This window comes from Phascolarctos cinereus, unplaced genomic scaffold, assembly GCF_003287225.1.
Source record: "Phascolarctos cinereus isolate Bilbo 61053 unplaced genomic scaffold, phaCin_HiC Scaffold_5;HRSCAF=322, whole genome shotgun sequence".
Taxonomy (NCBI): Eukaryota; Metazoa; Chordata; class Mammalia; order Diprotodontia; family Phascolarctidae; genus Phascolarctos; species Phascolarctos cinereus.
The window spans coordinates 34,554,337-34,567,644 of NW_027555958.1; the positions used below are offsets into that span (position 1 = coordinate 34,554,337).

General features: G+C 49.9%; 1 protein-coding gene across 2 annotated transcripts in view; it reads right to left on the bottom strand.

Moving 5' to 3' along the window:
• Positions 1-7,337: 7,337 nt before the first annotated feature.
• The window catches only part of SLC13A2 (solute carrier family 13 member 2), a 47,289-nt gene continuing 41,318 nt past the window's right edge, over positions 7,338-13,308 (bottom strand). The window contains exons 10-12 of one of the 2 annotated variants that reach the window (XM_020963374.2): positions 12,153-12,296; positions 11,160-11,297; positions 7,338-8,029 (exon numbers count right to left, since the gene is read on the bottom strand). In XM_020963374.2, the coding sequence (XP_020819033.1) occupies positions 7,868-8,029; positions 11,160-11,297; positions 12,153-12,296 (444 nt within the window). In that variant the 3' untranslated portion in view covers positions 7,338-7,867. Of the gene's footprint in view, positions 8,030-11,159; positions 11,298-12,152; positions 12,316-13,308 lie in introns of both variants that reach the window. The other variant, XM_020963373.2, reaches the window with a different exon arrangement.

Consider the following 13,308-nt stretch of genomic DNA (forward strand, 5'->3'; position numbering starts at 1 on the left):
GATGATTCCAGGCACAGGAACAGGGACACTGGAGGTGAAGAGCTCAGATGAGGAAGGACAAGACACTAGTTGAGTAACAGCCGGATTGAGGTGAGCTAAGCACAGAGGGACACATAATAAAGACAAGATCAGAGTAGAGCTGAGGTTAAGACAGGCAGACTTCCTGGAGGCAGCGAGTGAGTCAGTCATGAGCCAAGCTGAAAAGGAGGGAAGGGAGGGAGCTTGTTAGGGAGGGTTTCTTCAAAGGAACAGAGAAGAATCAGGTTGAGGATCAGGGGCCTAGTGGAAAAGCCAGGGGAGGGGGTCAGATCTATTAGTTAATTCTTTTTTTTTTTTTTTGGCTAGGCAGTGGGATTAAGTGACTTGCCCAGGGTCACACAGATGATAAGTGTTATGTGTCTGAGGCCGGATTTGACCTCAAGTCCTTCTGAATCCAGGGCCGGGGCTCTATCCACTGCACCACCTAGCTGCCCCTCTATTAGTTAATTCTAAGCTAATGGGCTTGATCCTTGGTCAACTCTTGAACCCAAGGCTGGTGGGCTGCATGGGCTTGGGAAATGGGGGAGACATTTCCCTAGGGGACCAAATAGTGTTTCTTGTCTGGCAGGTGAGGAGTGAACCAGTGTGGGGTAGGGAGGGGATGGAAGAAGAGATCAGCCAGAGCACTGGGAGCGTTGGGCCTGGAGGTCTGAGCTGGTTCTGGTTGGGTGACCCTAGGGCCTGCCTGGGGAAATCCAGGGAGTTTCCAAGCTGTTAGCTGGAGGGGGTCTGGCAGGGAGGGGCACTGTTAGGAGGCTGGAGGGGGTTCCTGAAGTCTGACCTCAACCCCTCTGGCTGCAAAAGCCTTAATTGGGGGAGGAGGTGACATATACAAGGCAGAAAGAGCCCTCCCGAGCCAGGCAAACAGAGGATGATCCAGACTGGAGCAAATTCTGAGTCTCATCACTTCCACAGAACTGGGCCAGAGGCCAGGAGCATACTTTTTATCTTAGAGATGTCATCCCCTCTTCCCCCAGCTTCTCATTCTCTCTCCTATGTGATAGTGGTCCAGAAGAGGAACTCAGATCCCATTTCCCATTGGCTTTGGAGGGAGCCTCAGTGCCCACGGGCCTCTGGTCTCCCCAGACCTCGCTCTGTGACTCTCCTATGGAACAGAGCCGGGTCTCTAATGATCCACCTCTGAGCCTTGGAGGAAACAGCCAGGGCCTCTATTACTGCCTAATGATAATTCTGAAAGGATTAATAGATACCTCTAGCCTGGACCAGCCTATTAATAGGGGATAGGGATGAAGGACAATCCATGGGAATTGGGGGGGACACACCCACCTTGAGACAGGAGGCTTGGGGCCCTAAGCACCCCAGGGAAAGGGCTGGCTTTGCAAGGAGCCCAGGTGGCTTCCCGGAGGCCTGAGACTTAGCTGGCTGGAGAGGAAATAGAGAAGAAGGGGGGCTTCCAAGATGGGTGGGAGCTGGAGGGAAATTCCTTCCTGCTCAATTTCCTTACCCCAACTAGATTCTCCCAAGCAGATCCATTTCTCCTGTTCTCCTTATATAAAGAAGCTAATAGGATGGTCTCCCATCCCCCTTTCCTTCCTTCCAAATGAGCTCAAATTGGCCTCTCAATTAAATCTAATTTTCTGATTCTATCCCCTTGGGTCCTTCAACTCCTGCTCCCCTCCTCTATGGAAACAGCAATAGAAAGACTGCCAGAGCTAAATACAGTATACCTGGGGGTCAGATCCCACCTCTAATCCTTATTCTCTGTGTGGCCTCGGATAAGTCACTCCTACTCTGGTCTTTAGTCTCTTCATCTGTAAAAATGGAAGGAACTGATGAACATCTAATAGAACAACTTCATTTTGCTTTTTTTTATGGGGGGGAGGGTAAGTGGGAGGGAGAGGAGGGTTAGTGATAAGAATGCCAAAAAGAAAAAAAGAAAAGAAAGAAGAGAGGGAGGCCATTGAAGCATGGAAGAGAAGAGAAGGAAGATCAGAGGGAAACACAAACAAGCAGAACAGCTTTGAAAGTTCCACGTTAAATTTACTGTCTATTTAAAGGGAAAGGAAGCTATCCTTAACAGAGATCTGCAATTTTATGCATGATCCTCTTTCTTCAGTTCTACTTTATTTTTTAAATTTTTTATTTATTTTTTGTATTTTTAGGCAATTGGGGTTAAGTGACTTGCCCGGGGTCACACAGCTAGTAAGTGTTAAGTGTTTGGTCTGAGGACAGATTTGAACTCAGGTCCTCCTGACTTCAGGGCCGGTGCTCTATCCACTGCACCACCTAGCTGCCCCTCAGTTCTACTTAAGATATGGAAGTTCTCATGATATTTGGCATTTAAGTTTGGAATAAATTTTTTTTTAATTAAATGAGGGAATTGAAATATATCATTGGATCATTGATTTAGCAGTGGAAAAGCCTTCAGAAGCCATATTGTTCAACCTTGGGCAGCTGAATGGCAAAGTGGATAGAGAATGTTTAGAGAGTGATAGAAAAACTCATCTTCCTGATTTCAAATCTGTCTTCAGACACTTACTAGCTGGGTGACCCTGGACAAGTCACTTCACTCTGTTCGCCTCAGTTTCCTCATCTGTCAAATGAGCTGGAGAAGTAAAAGGCAAACTACTCCAACACTTTTGCCAAGAAAACCCACAGTGCAGTCACAGAGAGTCGGACTCGACTGAACAATACTCAACATTACTCAACCCCCTCTTTTTATAAATGAGGAAACTGAGGCCCAGAGAAGTAATGTGATTTCCCAGAGGCCATACAAAGAATACCAATTGAAGAGCTGGGATTTAAGTCTCCATCCTATGACTTTAAACTCATCATTCCTTCTACCTCACCAACTTTCCAGATGGTGAAGGATGCTCAAAGATAGTGACGTGTAAGGAAGGGAAGGAATGGGGTGAAGCAGAGTGTCAGATGGGGAGGGATGTTGCCTGGCCCTGATTAGTTTGGAAAGTTTCTTCCTTGGGAGGCAACTGGGTAGTACAGTGGATGGAGGACTGAGGTTATAGTCTGGGAGACCTCAGCAAATCCAGCCTCAACACTTACTAGCTGTGTGACCCTGAGACAGTCATTTAAACTTTGCCTCATTTTTTTCATCTGTAAAATGGGGATAAGAACTGCACCTACCTTACTGGGTTGATGTGAGGATCAAATGAGATGGTATCTGTAAAAAGGGCTTAGCACAGTACCTGGTATGCAGTAGGTGTCACACAAATGCCTGATTTCCACCCTTATTGAGACGCTAGTTGGCTTGAGGGAGAAGTCCCCTGTTATGCCCCAAATTTGGGTGTCACAAGTCTTGCTGATGGAAGGGAAGACCAGAGGGAGTTGGAAGCTCAGGCATTTGCTTAAGGGGTGAATCATGGGAGTGAGAGAGGAGGGGGAGCCAACTGCCCTCCCTCTCTCCCCCCGACCTGGGCCCAAGGGTCCCCCCCTCCCAGCTCCTCCTTCTCCATGACTGGGCCCAGGCGAGGCACTTGGCTTAGGCACCACTTGGCACTTTTCTTCTCCCTCCCTTTCCCTGCCCCTCCCCCCCACCCTGGGGCTGAGGCAGGTCCAAGGATGGACTTTCGGGGTGGGGGGGGGGAGAGTAGAGGGAGATGTGGAGTTTTCATTGATGCATCTCGCTTGGAAGATGTAAGCTCCCAGAGATAGTCTCAGGGGGGAGAGGGCAAGGAACCAGTGAACCCCTAGGGATTCTACGATGTGGGGCAATGGGGACTAGAGAATGCAGGATGCTTTCTTGGGTTCCCCTAGCATACTAGATAAAGCATAGAGACCTTAGAGATGTGCTAATGCAACTTCTCATCCAAAACAGGAATCTTTATACTGTTGTCTTCCGTCTTCTATTTGAACACTTCCAGGCAACCAGTTCAGTTGTTAGACAGCTCAAGGTTAGTTGGTCAATCAGTCAGTCAGTCAATAAACAATTATTAAGTGTCTACTATTTACCCATAAATTCCTTCTGCACTGAGATTATTGCTTAAGTCCCTCCAAAATCTTAGCAGGAAATGGGGGAAGGGGCTGCTCTCCTGCTTGCTGGCCTCCTTACCAGGCTCTATCCACCTGTCACGGTCCTAGATGGGAGGGGGATGTCAGTACAAGTCTAGCTGGAGGCAGACAGGCCCTTCAAAGGCTCTCTGGTCTTGGTGCCCGCTTTATTGCTGGACTAATGATGGTGATTAGCCCAGCAGGTGCTGCTGAGAATGCTGTTTTCTGAATGGCTGGGTGAGGCCTGGCAATCTGAGCCCAAGAGAGCACATAGGCCTGGCAACTTGAACTCAAGAGAACCCCCAGGTCCAGCCACTCTGAACCAAGCCAGGGCTGGCTGTTCCTACCATATCTGCAGATCTCCCAACAATGGAGGAAGGGAAGAGCTGGAGGTCCTAGGTTGGTGTCCACTTCCCTCCCCCACTCCCATACTGGCAGGATGCAGGGAACAAGCCTCTGTTCCCCCAGGTGCTTGTTGTGTGCCATTATCTGGGTGTTTTCTTGGATTCCCCCCTCCCATCCTCTTTCTCATGCCTGCCTTGGGAGAGATACTGGAGCTCCACGGAAAAAGTGGGCTGACCCCCTCAGAGAAGAGTGGCTTTGTCTTCTTTCTGGGACTGACTCCTTAGAGGGACTGGGGACAGTGGGCAGGGATTGGGAGTACCCATATTTAAAGTGGAACCACTTTTTAAAAACTTGTCTAATGCTAGATGAACTGTTTTTAACCTAATTTGGGGGAGATCAAGGGAGGCGCTTTGTTTTTTCGACCATGGGTATATGTTAGGCTTAGAGCTTGGGGGCTGAGACCCCAAGAATGGGGTGAGCCCATGATACTGCGAGGTTATGGGAAGTGTTCCTTTTGGGCATAGTGGTGATGATAAGGGAGGGGGGTTGTGTGAAAATGGAGAACCCAAACCTGGGAAAGAAGAGTGAGGGTGGGGATACCCTATCCATAGTATGGGGGCTGTCTCCTAAGGGGGTAGGGTTCCCAGGTGTGGCTGTGTCTCTGAGGTGGAGGTGGGGGAAGTGATTTATATCCCTGTACTTCATGGGTGAGGAATGCCAGCCCCCAGGGACCAATGACAGCTGGCTCCAGAGAACTCACTTCTCTGGGAATCTTGTGGCAAGTACTGTCAGGATGCCCCCCTTTCACCCTCAGGGGACAGCTGCATTCTCCCCATCTCAGCAGCCCGCTCCCTTCTCACCTCCTCTGTCTTCTCCTCCCCCAGGCCCGTCTCTCCCCCTCCGTCCAGTCCCCATCAGACACACACCCTCCTTGCCCAGCTTCTGCTGGAGGTGATTAAATTGTGCTATTCTATGCTAAGGCATAGGAGTCTGGTGCGAAGGATTTCCCAGGTTGCTGCAAGGGATCTGGGGTCTCACTTGCTTTCCTGTTCATCCCTGTCCCCCTTCCTCACCCTATCACACTTAGTGAGCATCAGGCAGGGCAATCGGGATGGACAGTTGCTTTGGAGGCTCCTAAAAAGGGAGGAGTATGCTTAAAAATGATGTTGGCCAGAGAAATACAGCAAGTGACCAATAAGGCAGATGTAAGAATGGACCTCCGATTGGTGAGAGACGTAACAGATAGTAAGAGTAACAGATGATAAGAGGGAAGGAATCAGGGGAGAAGGGATTATGTGTAACAGCTGCCTGGCCTCGGGCTCTGTTCTGAGACATTTTTATAGGCTCAGTGATCTAGGGATGGAAGGGACTTCAGAGGGCAATCCTCTAATTTTATACAGGATGAACCTGAGGCTTGGGCAGGTGAAGTAACATCTCAAGGTCACAAAGATGGAATTTGAAGTCTAGAGTCAGTGCTCTTTCTGTTTTGATGCTTCAAGTCTGGACTATAGCAACCCAGGTTCAATTCTCTCTGTACCTTAGTTTCCTCATCTGTAAAAATGGGGAGGATATGGGTGGATCAGATAGATGCTAAGTATTTTTTCTGGTTCTAAAATCTCTGAGTCTAGGCCAAACTTCAGTTTTCTCTTCTGTAAAATGGGCATAATTCAGAGCACAGGCTACTTTAGGGAAGTCCTTGGCAAACCCCAAAGGGTCTGACAACATGTTTTCTCTAACTTCTCTCCTTCCTTCTCCTGTTCCTGTGCAGGGAAGCAGGAAAGGGTCTGCCTCGAAAACCATCATGCCCCTTCCTTTGGGTGGCACTACCTCCCCTCCCTGCCCAGGACCGGTTTTACCAGCCTGAGAAAGGGTCCGGATGACGGTGCTCGCTGGAGTTGGCAGGGATGGCGGGTTTTATGTAAATGGTGAGGGAGTGCTCTGGGAAGGGGTAGGCTGGTTTTCCCAAAGACAGGCAGGGACCGGCAGCTTCCAATTAGCCCGGCTGTGGTGATGTCAGCCTTGCTTTTCTTGGGTGGCTGCGCCTACTCTAGTTGGCCCTGGCAACAGTGCCAGGCCTTACCTTCTCTCTGTGTTATGGATGCCAGGGGGAGAGGCTGGCATGGGGGCAGGGGGAGGGGCCACACCCCCCAACAGTTTTGGGCCAACTGGTGTCCAAGGGCTCAGACCTGATGCTCTGATCTCCCCCACCCCCAATGGGACAAGTTTGCTAAGGGCGAGTGAGTCCTCCCCCTGTCCCCGGGCTTCCCTTGGGTCATCTTTCCCCGGGGCAGCTGCCTAGGAGGGTGGGGGACTTGTGGTGAGGCTGAACTGATTCCCTGAATCTTGGTGCTGTGGGAAAAGGGCTAAGTTTGGAGTTAGAGGACCTTGGTTTGAATCCTACTTTGACCATTGACTAGCTGTGTGAGGCTGGGCAAGCTATTTCTCTCTGAGCCTCAGTTTCCTCATCTGTAGTTGGGCTAGGTGACTTCTAAGGACCCTTTCAGCCCCAAAGCCTGAGAACAAGCACAGCAGAAGCAGCTCCTTCCCCTCCACTCTTTCTCTCCTCCAGCTCTTATCTCTCCCCTCTAGCCCCAAGTTCTGGGATAGATTTGTAGATCTAGAAGGACCTTGGGAAGTCATCAAGTCCATTCTCCTCAGATTAAAAAAAGTGAGGTCAAAGAAATTAAGGTTCCTCAAGGGCTGTCTGGGAGTAAACTGACACAGAGAGAAGCTGTGATTTGCCCAAATCGCCCCAGGGATTAAATGGTGAAGGCAAGATATGAACCTGGGTCCTCTGACTTGTGAGCCAGTGACCTCTGCTGATCCCCTAGAGAGGACTCCGGACTAGATCAAGGGCTCTCTAACCTCAGGACAAGGCATTCTCTCCCCCTACCCCAACCCCTACGGCTGCCCGGGCCCTCCCAACTCTGGGGCCACCCTGCAGGCTCACTTGTTCAGAGAGAGATGTTGGGGTAGTCCCTTAAATGAGTGCAGAGTCTACAATACCGAAAAGTCTTTAATGAGGCAAATCCTCTGTCCCTTCTCTCCCACCCCACCCCCAGACTCTTCAAGAGAGGAGTTGTCCAGCCAGGTCCTGGAATTGCTAAACTCCTTGCAGAGGGGCTGAAACTCAAGTCACTCAGGTCCTCCCAACCCGACTCTCCTCAGAGTCTCAATAAATATAATCAAAAGGGGCTTGCAGCCATGTCTTTTGAGAAACCAAACGAAAGGTTGGCACCAAACACCCTCATTTGGCTATCAAACAGACAGACAAACACACATACAGGTGTGCCATGCAAACACACCATGTCGCGTGAACATATGTGCCCTCTGATATACATACATGTTATGTAACACGAACACACTCATATGTACATATGTGCCCATACACATCAATGCTGGGAGTACCTCTTCACCATCCCCAGCTCTGACCAGACTCCTAGGTTGAAAGGCCTGGGAATATGGGTTCAGTGAGCATCACTGGTTTCTCTCTGAGCAGACTCCCTCCCCAGGGAGGTTAAGGGTTGACAAAGCTTGTGTTGACTTTGCAAGAGGTAGTGATGTTGGACTGGGCCCAGTCAGGGAATTGGTGTAGTTGAAAGATGGGAAAGGCCCACGTATTGATGGCCAGTGCGATGGTCAGCAGGCCAAGGATATTGAGAAGGAATCCGGCTTTGGCCTGGGGAATGGGAGAGAGAAAGCAGGGCTCCGTGAGTGGCTGAGTGGGATTCTCATTCCTATTAGAATTATGTTAGAATGTAAAGTCCCTGAGGGCAGGGAGTGTCTTTGCTTTTCTTGGTATCCCTAGGGCTTAGCTCCCTAACTTGTTGACTGATTGATTGAAGGGGGGGAGGGGAGGTGGGATCAGAGAATCACAGATTTAGAATTGGAAAGGACCTTAGAACAGCAGTAAATAGAGCCTTGGGGAAGCTAGATGGCACAGTGGATAGAGTGCCAAGCTTGGAGTCAGGAAGACTCATCCTTTTGGGCAAGTCACTTCACCCTGTTTGCCTCAGTTTCCTCATCTGTAAAATGAGCTGAAGAAGGAAATTATGAACCACTCCAGTATCTGCCAAGAAAACCCCCAGTGGGGTCACAAAGAGTTGGACAAGACTGCAAAACAACAGATAGAGCCCTGGGCTAGGAGTCAGGAAGACCTAAATTCAAGTTCAACTCCAGACACTCACTAGCTGATTAATTAGCAAGTTGCTTGATGTCTGTCTGCTTTACTTTCCTCAACTGTAAAACAGGAATAAAAATGAGACCTCCCTACTAGGGTTGTTGTGAAGATCAAATGAAATAATATTTATCCGGTACTTAGCACAGTGCCAGGCACACAGAAGGCACTTAACACACGCTTGTTTCCTTCCTGAGGGACCACTCCCTACTCCATTTTAGACATGCAGAAACTGAGGTACAGAGATATTAAATGATTTGTCTTGGGTTTGGAAAGCAATAGGTGTCTGAGGCAGGATTTGAATTCAGGTCCTCCTCACTTCAAGTCCAGGGGAGGAATGGAATGTCAGGAATGAAAATGCAGCTGGGCTGCAGGGTAGGCAGCTGCTGCTGTTCCTCTACAGAAAAGAGGGGCAGAGTCTTCCCTGAATAACACCTGGACATGTGCCTCTGTGGGAGAAGTTGCTTAGGATCTGTTTCAGTGGCTCTGGAAGGGACATGCCTCTGCCTCCCTCAGGAAGGTCCTGTTGGAAAACTGTTCCAGGGTAACCCCACAACTAAATAGCTAATAACTAACCTTTATACAACAACACTTTTATGCTTTCCAAAGTGTGCTATCTCATTTGAGCCTCACAACAACCCAGTGGGGTGAAGTAAGTGTTATTATTATACCCAATTTACAGGTGAGGAAACAGAGGCTAAGATAAGTTAAATGACTTGCTCAGAGTCACACACAGCCAGTAAGTATCTGAGGAAGACCTCTAACTTCTCGACTCCAAATCCAGGACTCTGTCCACTACATGGGTTAGGAAGTCCAAGAACCAGTGTCTGCCTTCCTGGTAAGACCATTCAGTCTTTTCCTCAGCCTTCTCTTCCTTGGGATAAGTAATCCCAATGATTTGACTTTTTCATTGGGGATGGTAGTCTATATCCCCATCTACATCTATATATTTCCTCTGAACCCTTTCCAAGTACCCCAGATGCATCTCAAAGTCAAGATAGTCAAGATGGATCCAGAGGCAGGGATTTTTAATCATGGTCTGGAGAGAAACAAAAGTACTGCCCTGCCTGGGAATGGGCCCAGGATAGTAGTTAGATACTTTGTAGAATCCTTTCCTATGGGATCCTATCCCATCTCATCCTATTTCTTTTCTTCTCTTCATTCCATCCCATCCCATCCCATCCCATCCCATCCCATCCCATCCCATCCCATCCCATCCCATCCCATCCCATCCCATCTCATCCCATCCCATTCTATCCTATCTTCTCTCATCTCTTTTCTTTCCATCCAATCCCATCCCACCTCTTCTTTTCTATTCCCATCCCATCTCATCCCATCCCATTCTATCCTATCTTCTCTCATCTCTTTTCTTTCCATCCAATCCCATCCCACCTCTTCTTTTCTATTCCCATCCCATCTCATCCCATCCCAATCCCATCCCATCCCATCCCATCCCATCCCATCCCATTCTATCCTATTTTCTCTCATCTCTTTTCTTTCCATCCAATCCCATCCCACCTCTTCTTTTCTATTCCCATCCCATCCCATCCCATCCCATCCCATCCCATCTCATCCCATCCCAATCCCATCCCATCCCATCTCATCTCATCCCATCCCATCCCATCCCATTCTATCCTATCTTCTCTCATCTCTTTTCTTTCCATCCAATCCCATCCCACCTCTTCTTTTCTATTCCCATCCCATCCCATCCCATCCCATCCCATCCCATCCCATCCCATCCCATCCCATCTCATCTCTTCTCATCCCATCTCACAAAGACTTATTAAATGTCTAAGTGTCTATGATAAGCAAGGCACAGTGCTAGGTGCTAGGGGATTCAAAGCAGTCTCCCCTCAAGGAACTACATTCTGCAGACACAAGGAAAGGGAAAGCTAGAAGAGACCACAGAAGCCATCTAGCCCAATCCTCTCATTTTGCAGATGAAGAAACTAAGCCTGAAGGAGGTGAAATGTGTTGACCACCAAGGTCGCATAGAGAGAGTGTCAGAGGTGGGATTTGAACCCCCAGCCAGGTCAGCACTCTTTGAACTGTTCTGCGCTGTACTTTTTGGAGAGGGGAGGAAAGTGAACTCCCTTCCTCTCCCCTACTGAGGTATTCTTTGTCCTGCCCCCCCTTCCCTAGCATTTTAATCTGGACCCTGAGAAGGGGATCTTTCATGTCTTTTATCAATCAACAAAGGCTTATTAAATGTATGTTACCAGGTGTCCTGTTAAAAACTGGGGAGATAAAGAAAGGCAAAAATAGCACCCCCTCCAAGTAGTTTGCATTCTGATGGGGGAGATAATGTGTACATGAATTGATACAGACAAAAAGTAGGTGGAAGAGGGGAAGGGAAAAGCATCATATAGAAGAGCATTTGAGCCCAGTCGTGTATCTAGCTTGTGGTCTACTAGGACCCTCTGTTTCAACCTCTTTCCTCCACTACTAGCTCTAGTCTATTCTCATGGAGTAGGGTGGAGGAAGAGAGAGAATGGAAGAGAGAGAGAGAGAGAGAGAGAGAGAGAGAGAGAGAGAGAGAGAGAGAGAGAGAGGTGTGTGTGTGTGTGTGTGTGTGTGTATGTGTGTAGGAGAGGGCAGCTGCTCCCACCCTGGTTTCTCCTGCCCCACTCACCATGTCACACACTTTGAGCTTCCCAAAGGAGAAGACAATGGCATTAGGCGGGGTGGCCACAGGAAGCATGAAGGCTAGAGAGGATGCCATGGTACAGGGGAGCATAACATAGAGTGGGTTGAGGCAGATGGCCTGGGCCTACCAGGGAAGACAAAGGGGAGGTGATGTCAGAACAGCCAGAGAATGGGCAGGGAGAAACAGAAGAATCTGAGCCTCAACCTCACAAAGGTAAGGTGGGGAGGGAGGGGGCAGGGGAGGGGAAAGAGGCCTGTCCATACCACCTGCTCCCATCCCATGGTTTCGTGGATGAGAGAGGAGACTGATGGGGAGTCCTCGAAAGCGCCAGAGCAAGGTGGGGGTGGGACCAGCTTTGGCCCCATGTTCTCTGCCCATGTGGGCAGAGCCCCTTGGGTCAGGGCCGAAGCTCTCAGGAGGGCTCTGGGGCTTGCTCCCCACTTAAGAGGGGCCCTTCGTCTCTCCAGGCCTTAGATCTCCTCAAGAGGATGACTATGCTGACCTGCCCTTCAGGTGTGGAGAGGGGAGGGGCCCATAAAACCAATCTCAAAGGGACCACAGGGATTCCATCAAAGGGCTGTGGGAACGCTCCCTGAAAGGGCTGGGGCCCAGGGACGCCCCTGGTGAGAAATCTCACCTGGTCACTTTGGGGGTGACCAAGACTCATATTGGGAGGGGTTGGGAGGGGGGGATGACAGAACAACCCACTAGATTCTCATCTGGTGACGTCAGCCAGGACAGGGTAGGGGGTGGAGGTGAGTCAGGGGCCAAAGAGCCAGGCATCCAGAGGTCACCGGGGCCTGGCGGCTCAAGGAGACTGGGAATTCTCCACTCTCCCATAAACTGAATATGTGGCAGCGTCCTGCCCTCAGTGCAGAAACTCAGAGATCCAGGCTGGCCTGGGGTGAGGGGACGTGAGGGAAGAGGGGCTTCTAAAAGGCAGCCTAGGAAGAGGTATGGGGGCGAAGGGGATCTTACCATGGAAGCAAGGATGGGCAGAAAGAGGGTGGTGGTGGCCACATTGCTGGTGCATTCGGTGAAGGCAGCCACAAGGAGAGAAAGGATGAGGGCAATGGCCGGAGAAGGGATGCTTTGAAGAGGAGTCAGCTTGTTTCCCAGCCACTGGGGACAGGCCTGATACCTATGGGGAGTAAGGAATAGGAAGAGATGTGGCACTGACCGGAGGAACTAGGAGAATGTGGTCACCTCATTCAGGAGCCCTGGGGTGGGCCAAGATGCTGTGTACCCTTGACAAAATTGCTTTGTCTCTCTGAGCTTTGGCATAACAAAGCCTTATTCCCTTTCCCTGTTGGTTTTTTTCCCCCCCAAGAAAAGTAGGCAATGGGAATCTTGCTTGAATTTTGGCAGGTCAGGAGGTCAGGCCCAGTGGCTTGAGTAAGAAGAGGGAACAGACCAGGATTCCAGGTCCCTCCTTTCTCCCTGATCCTTCCTTGACCTAGGAGCAATTGGGATGGGGAAGACCAAAATATTATTGGAGGTAAGATCCCCTGGCTCCATATTTCTGGAAAGACTTCTTAGGACAATGGAAAACATTTTAATGCAGAAACAAAATGGCAGTGGTAAGGGGGGAAGAGATGGGAAAAAGATAATCCTTTAAAAGGGGGATCATCTGGTTGTCCCCCCACTCCCCATTGTCATCATCCTTGTGCTAGTAGCGACTCCTGCCTTCCCTCCAGCTTCCCTTTGTCTTTGGGCACATGGTTTGCCCATGGAGCATTAGGGGATGAGCTTTGGGGAAAGGGGAGGAAGTGCTGTATGAGCTGGTCTCTTAGGCAGGAAGGGATAGGACCCCATACTGCAGGGAGACCTTCTCTATCTATCCTTGTCATCTCCCCTCAGCCCCCTGCCCCCAGAACCTGTTCTAGCCATCTCCCTGCCCCTAGGACTCAGAGAGAAAAGCATTGCTGGGACCATTGAAAGTTGAGTCCGTGCCTCAAAATGCCACCCTTCTCCCATCAAGCACACAGGATCCCCCACTGTACAATGAGGAGGGTGGTGGGGACTGGCTGCTGTCTAAGGTCCTAGGCATGTGCTCTCTGAGGAAGCCCCCTTTTTCCTGGTCCATGGTGGGACGGACAAGGAGCTCTGGGCTTGGGGGGGAGGCTGAATCAGG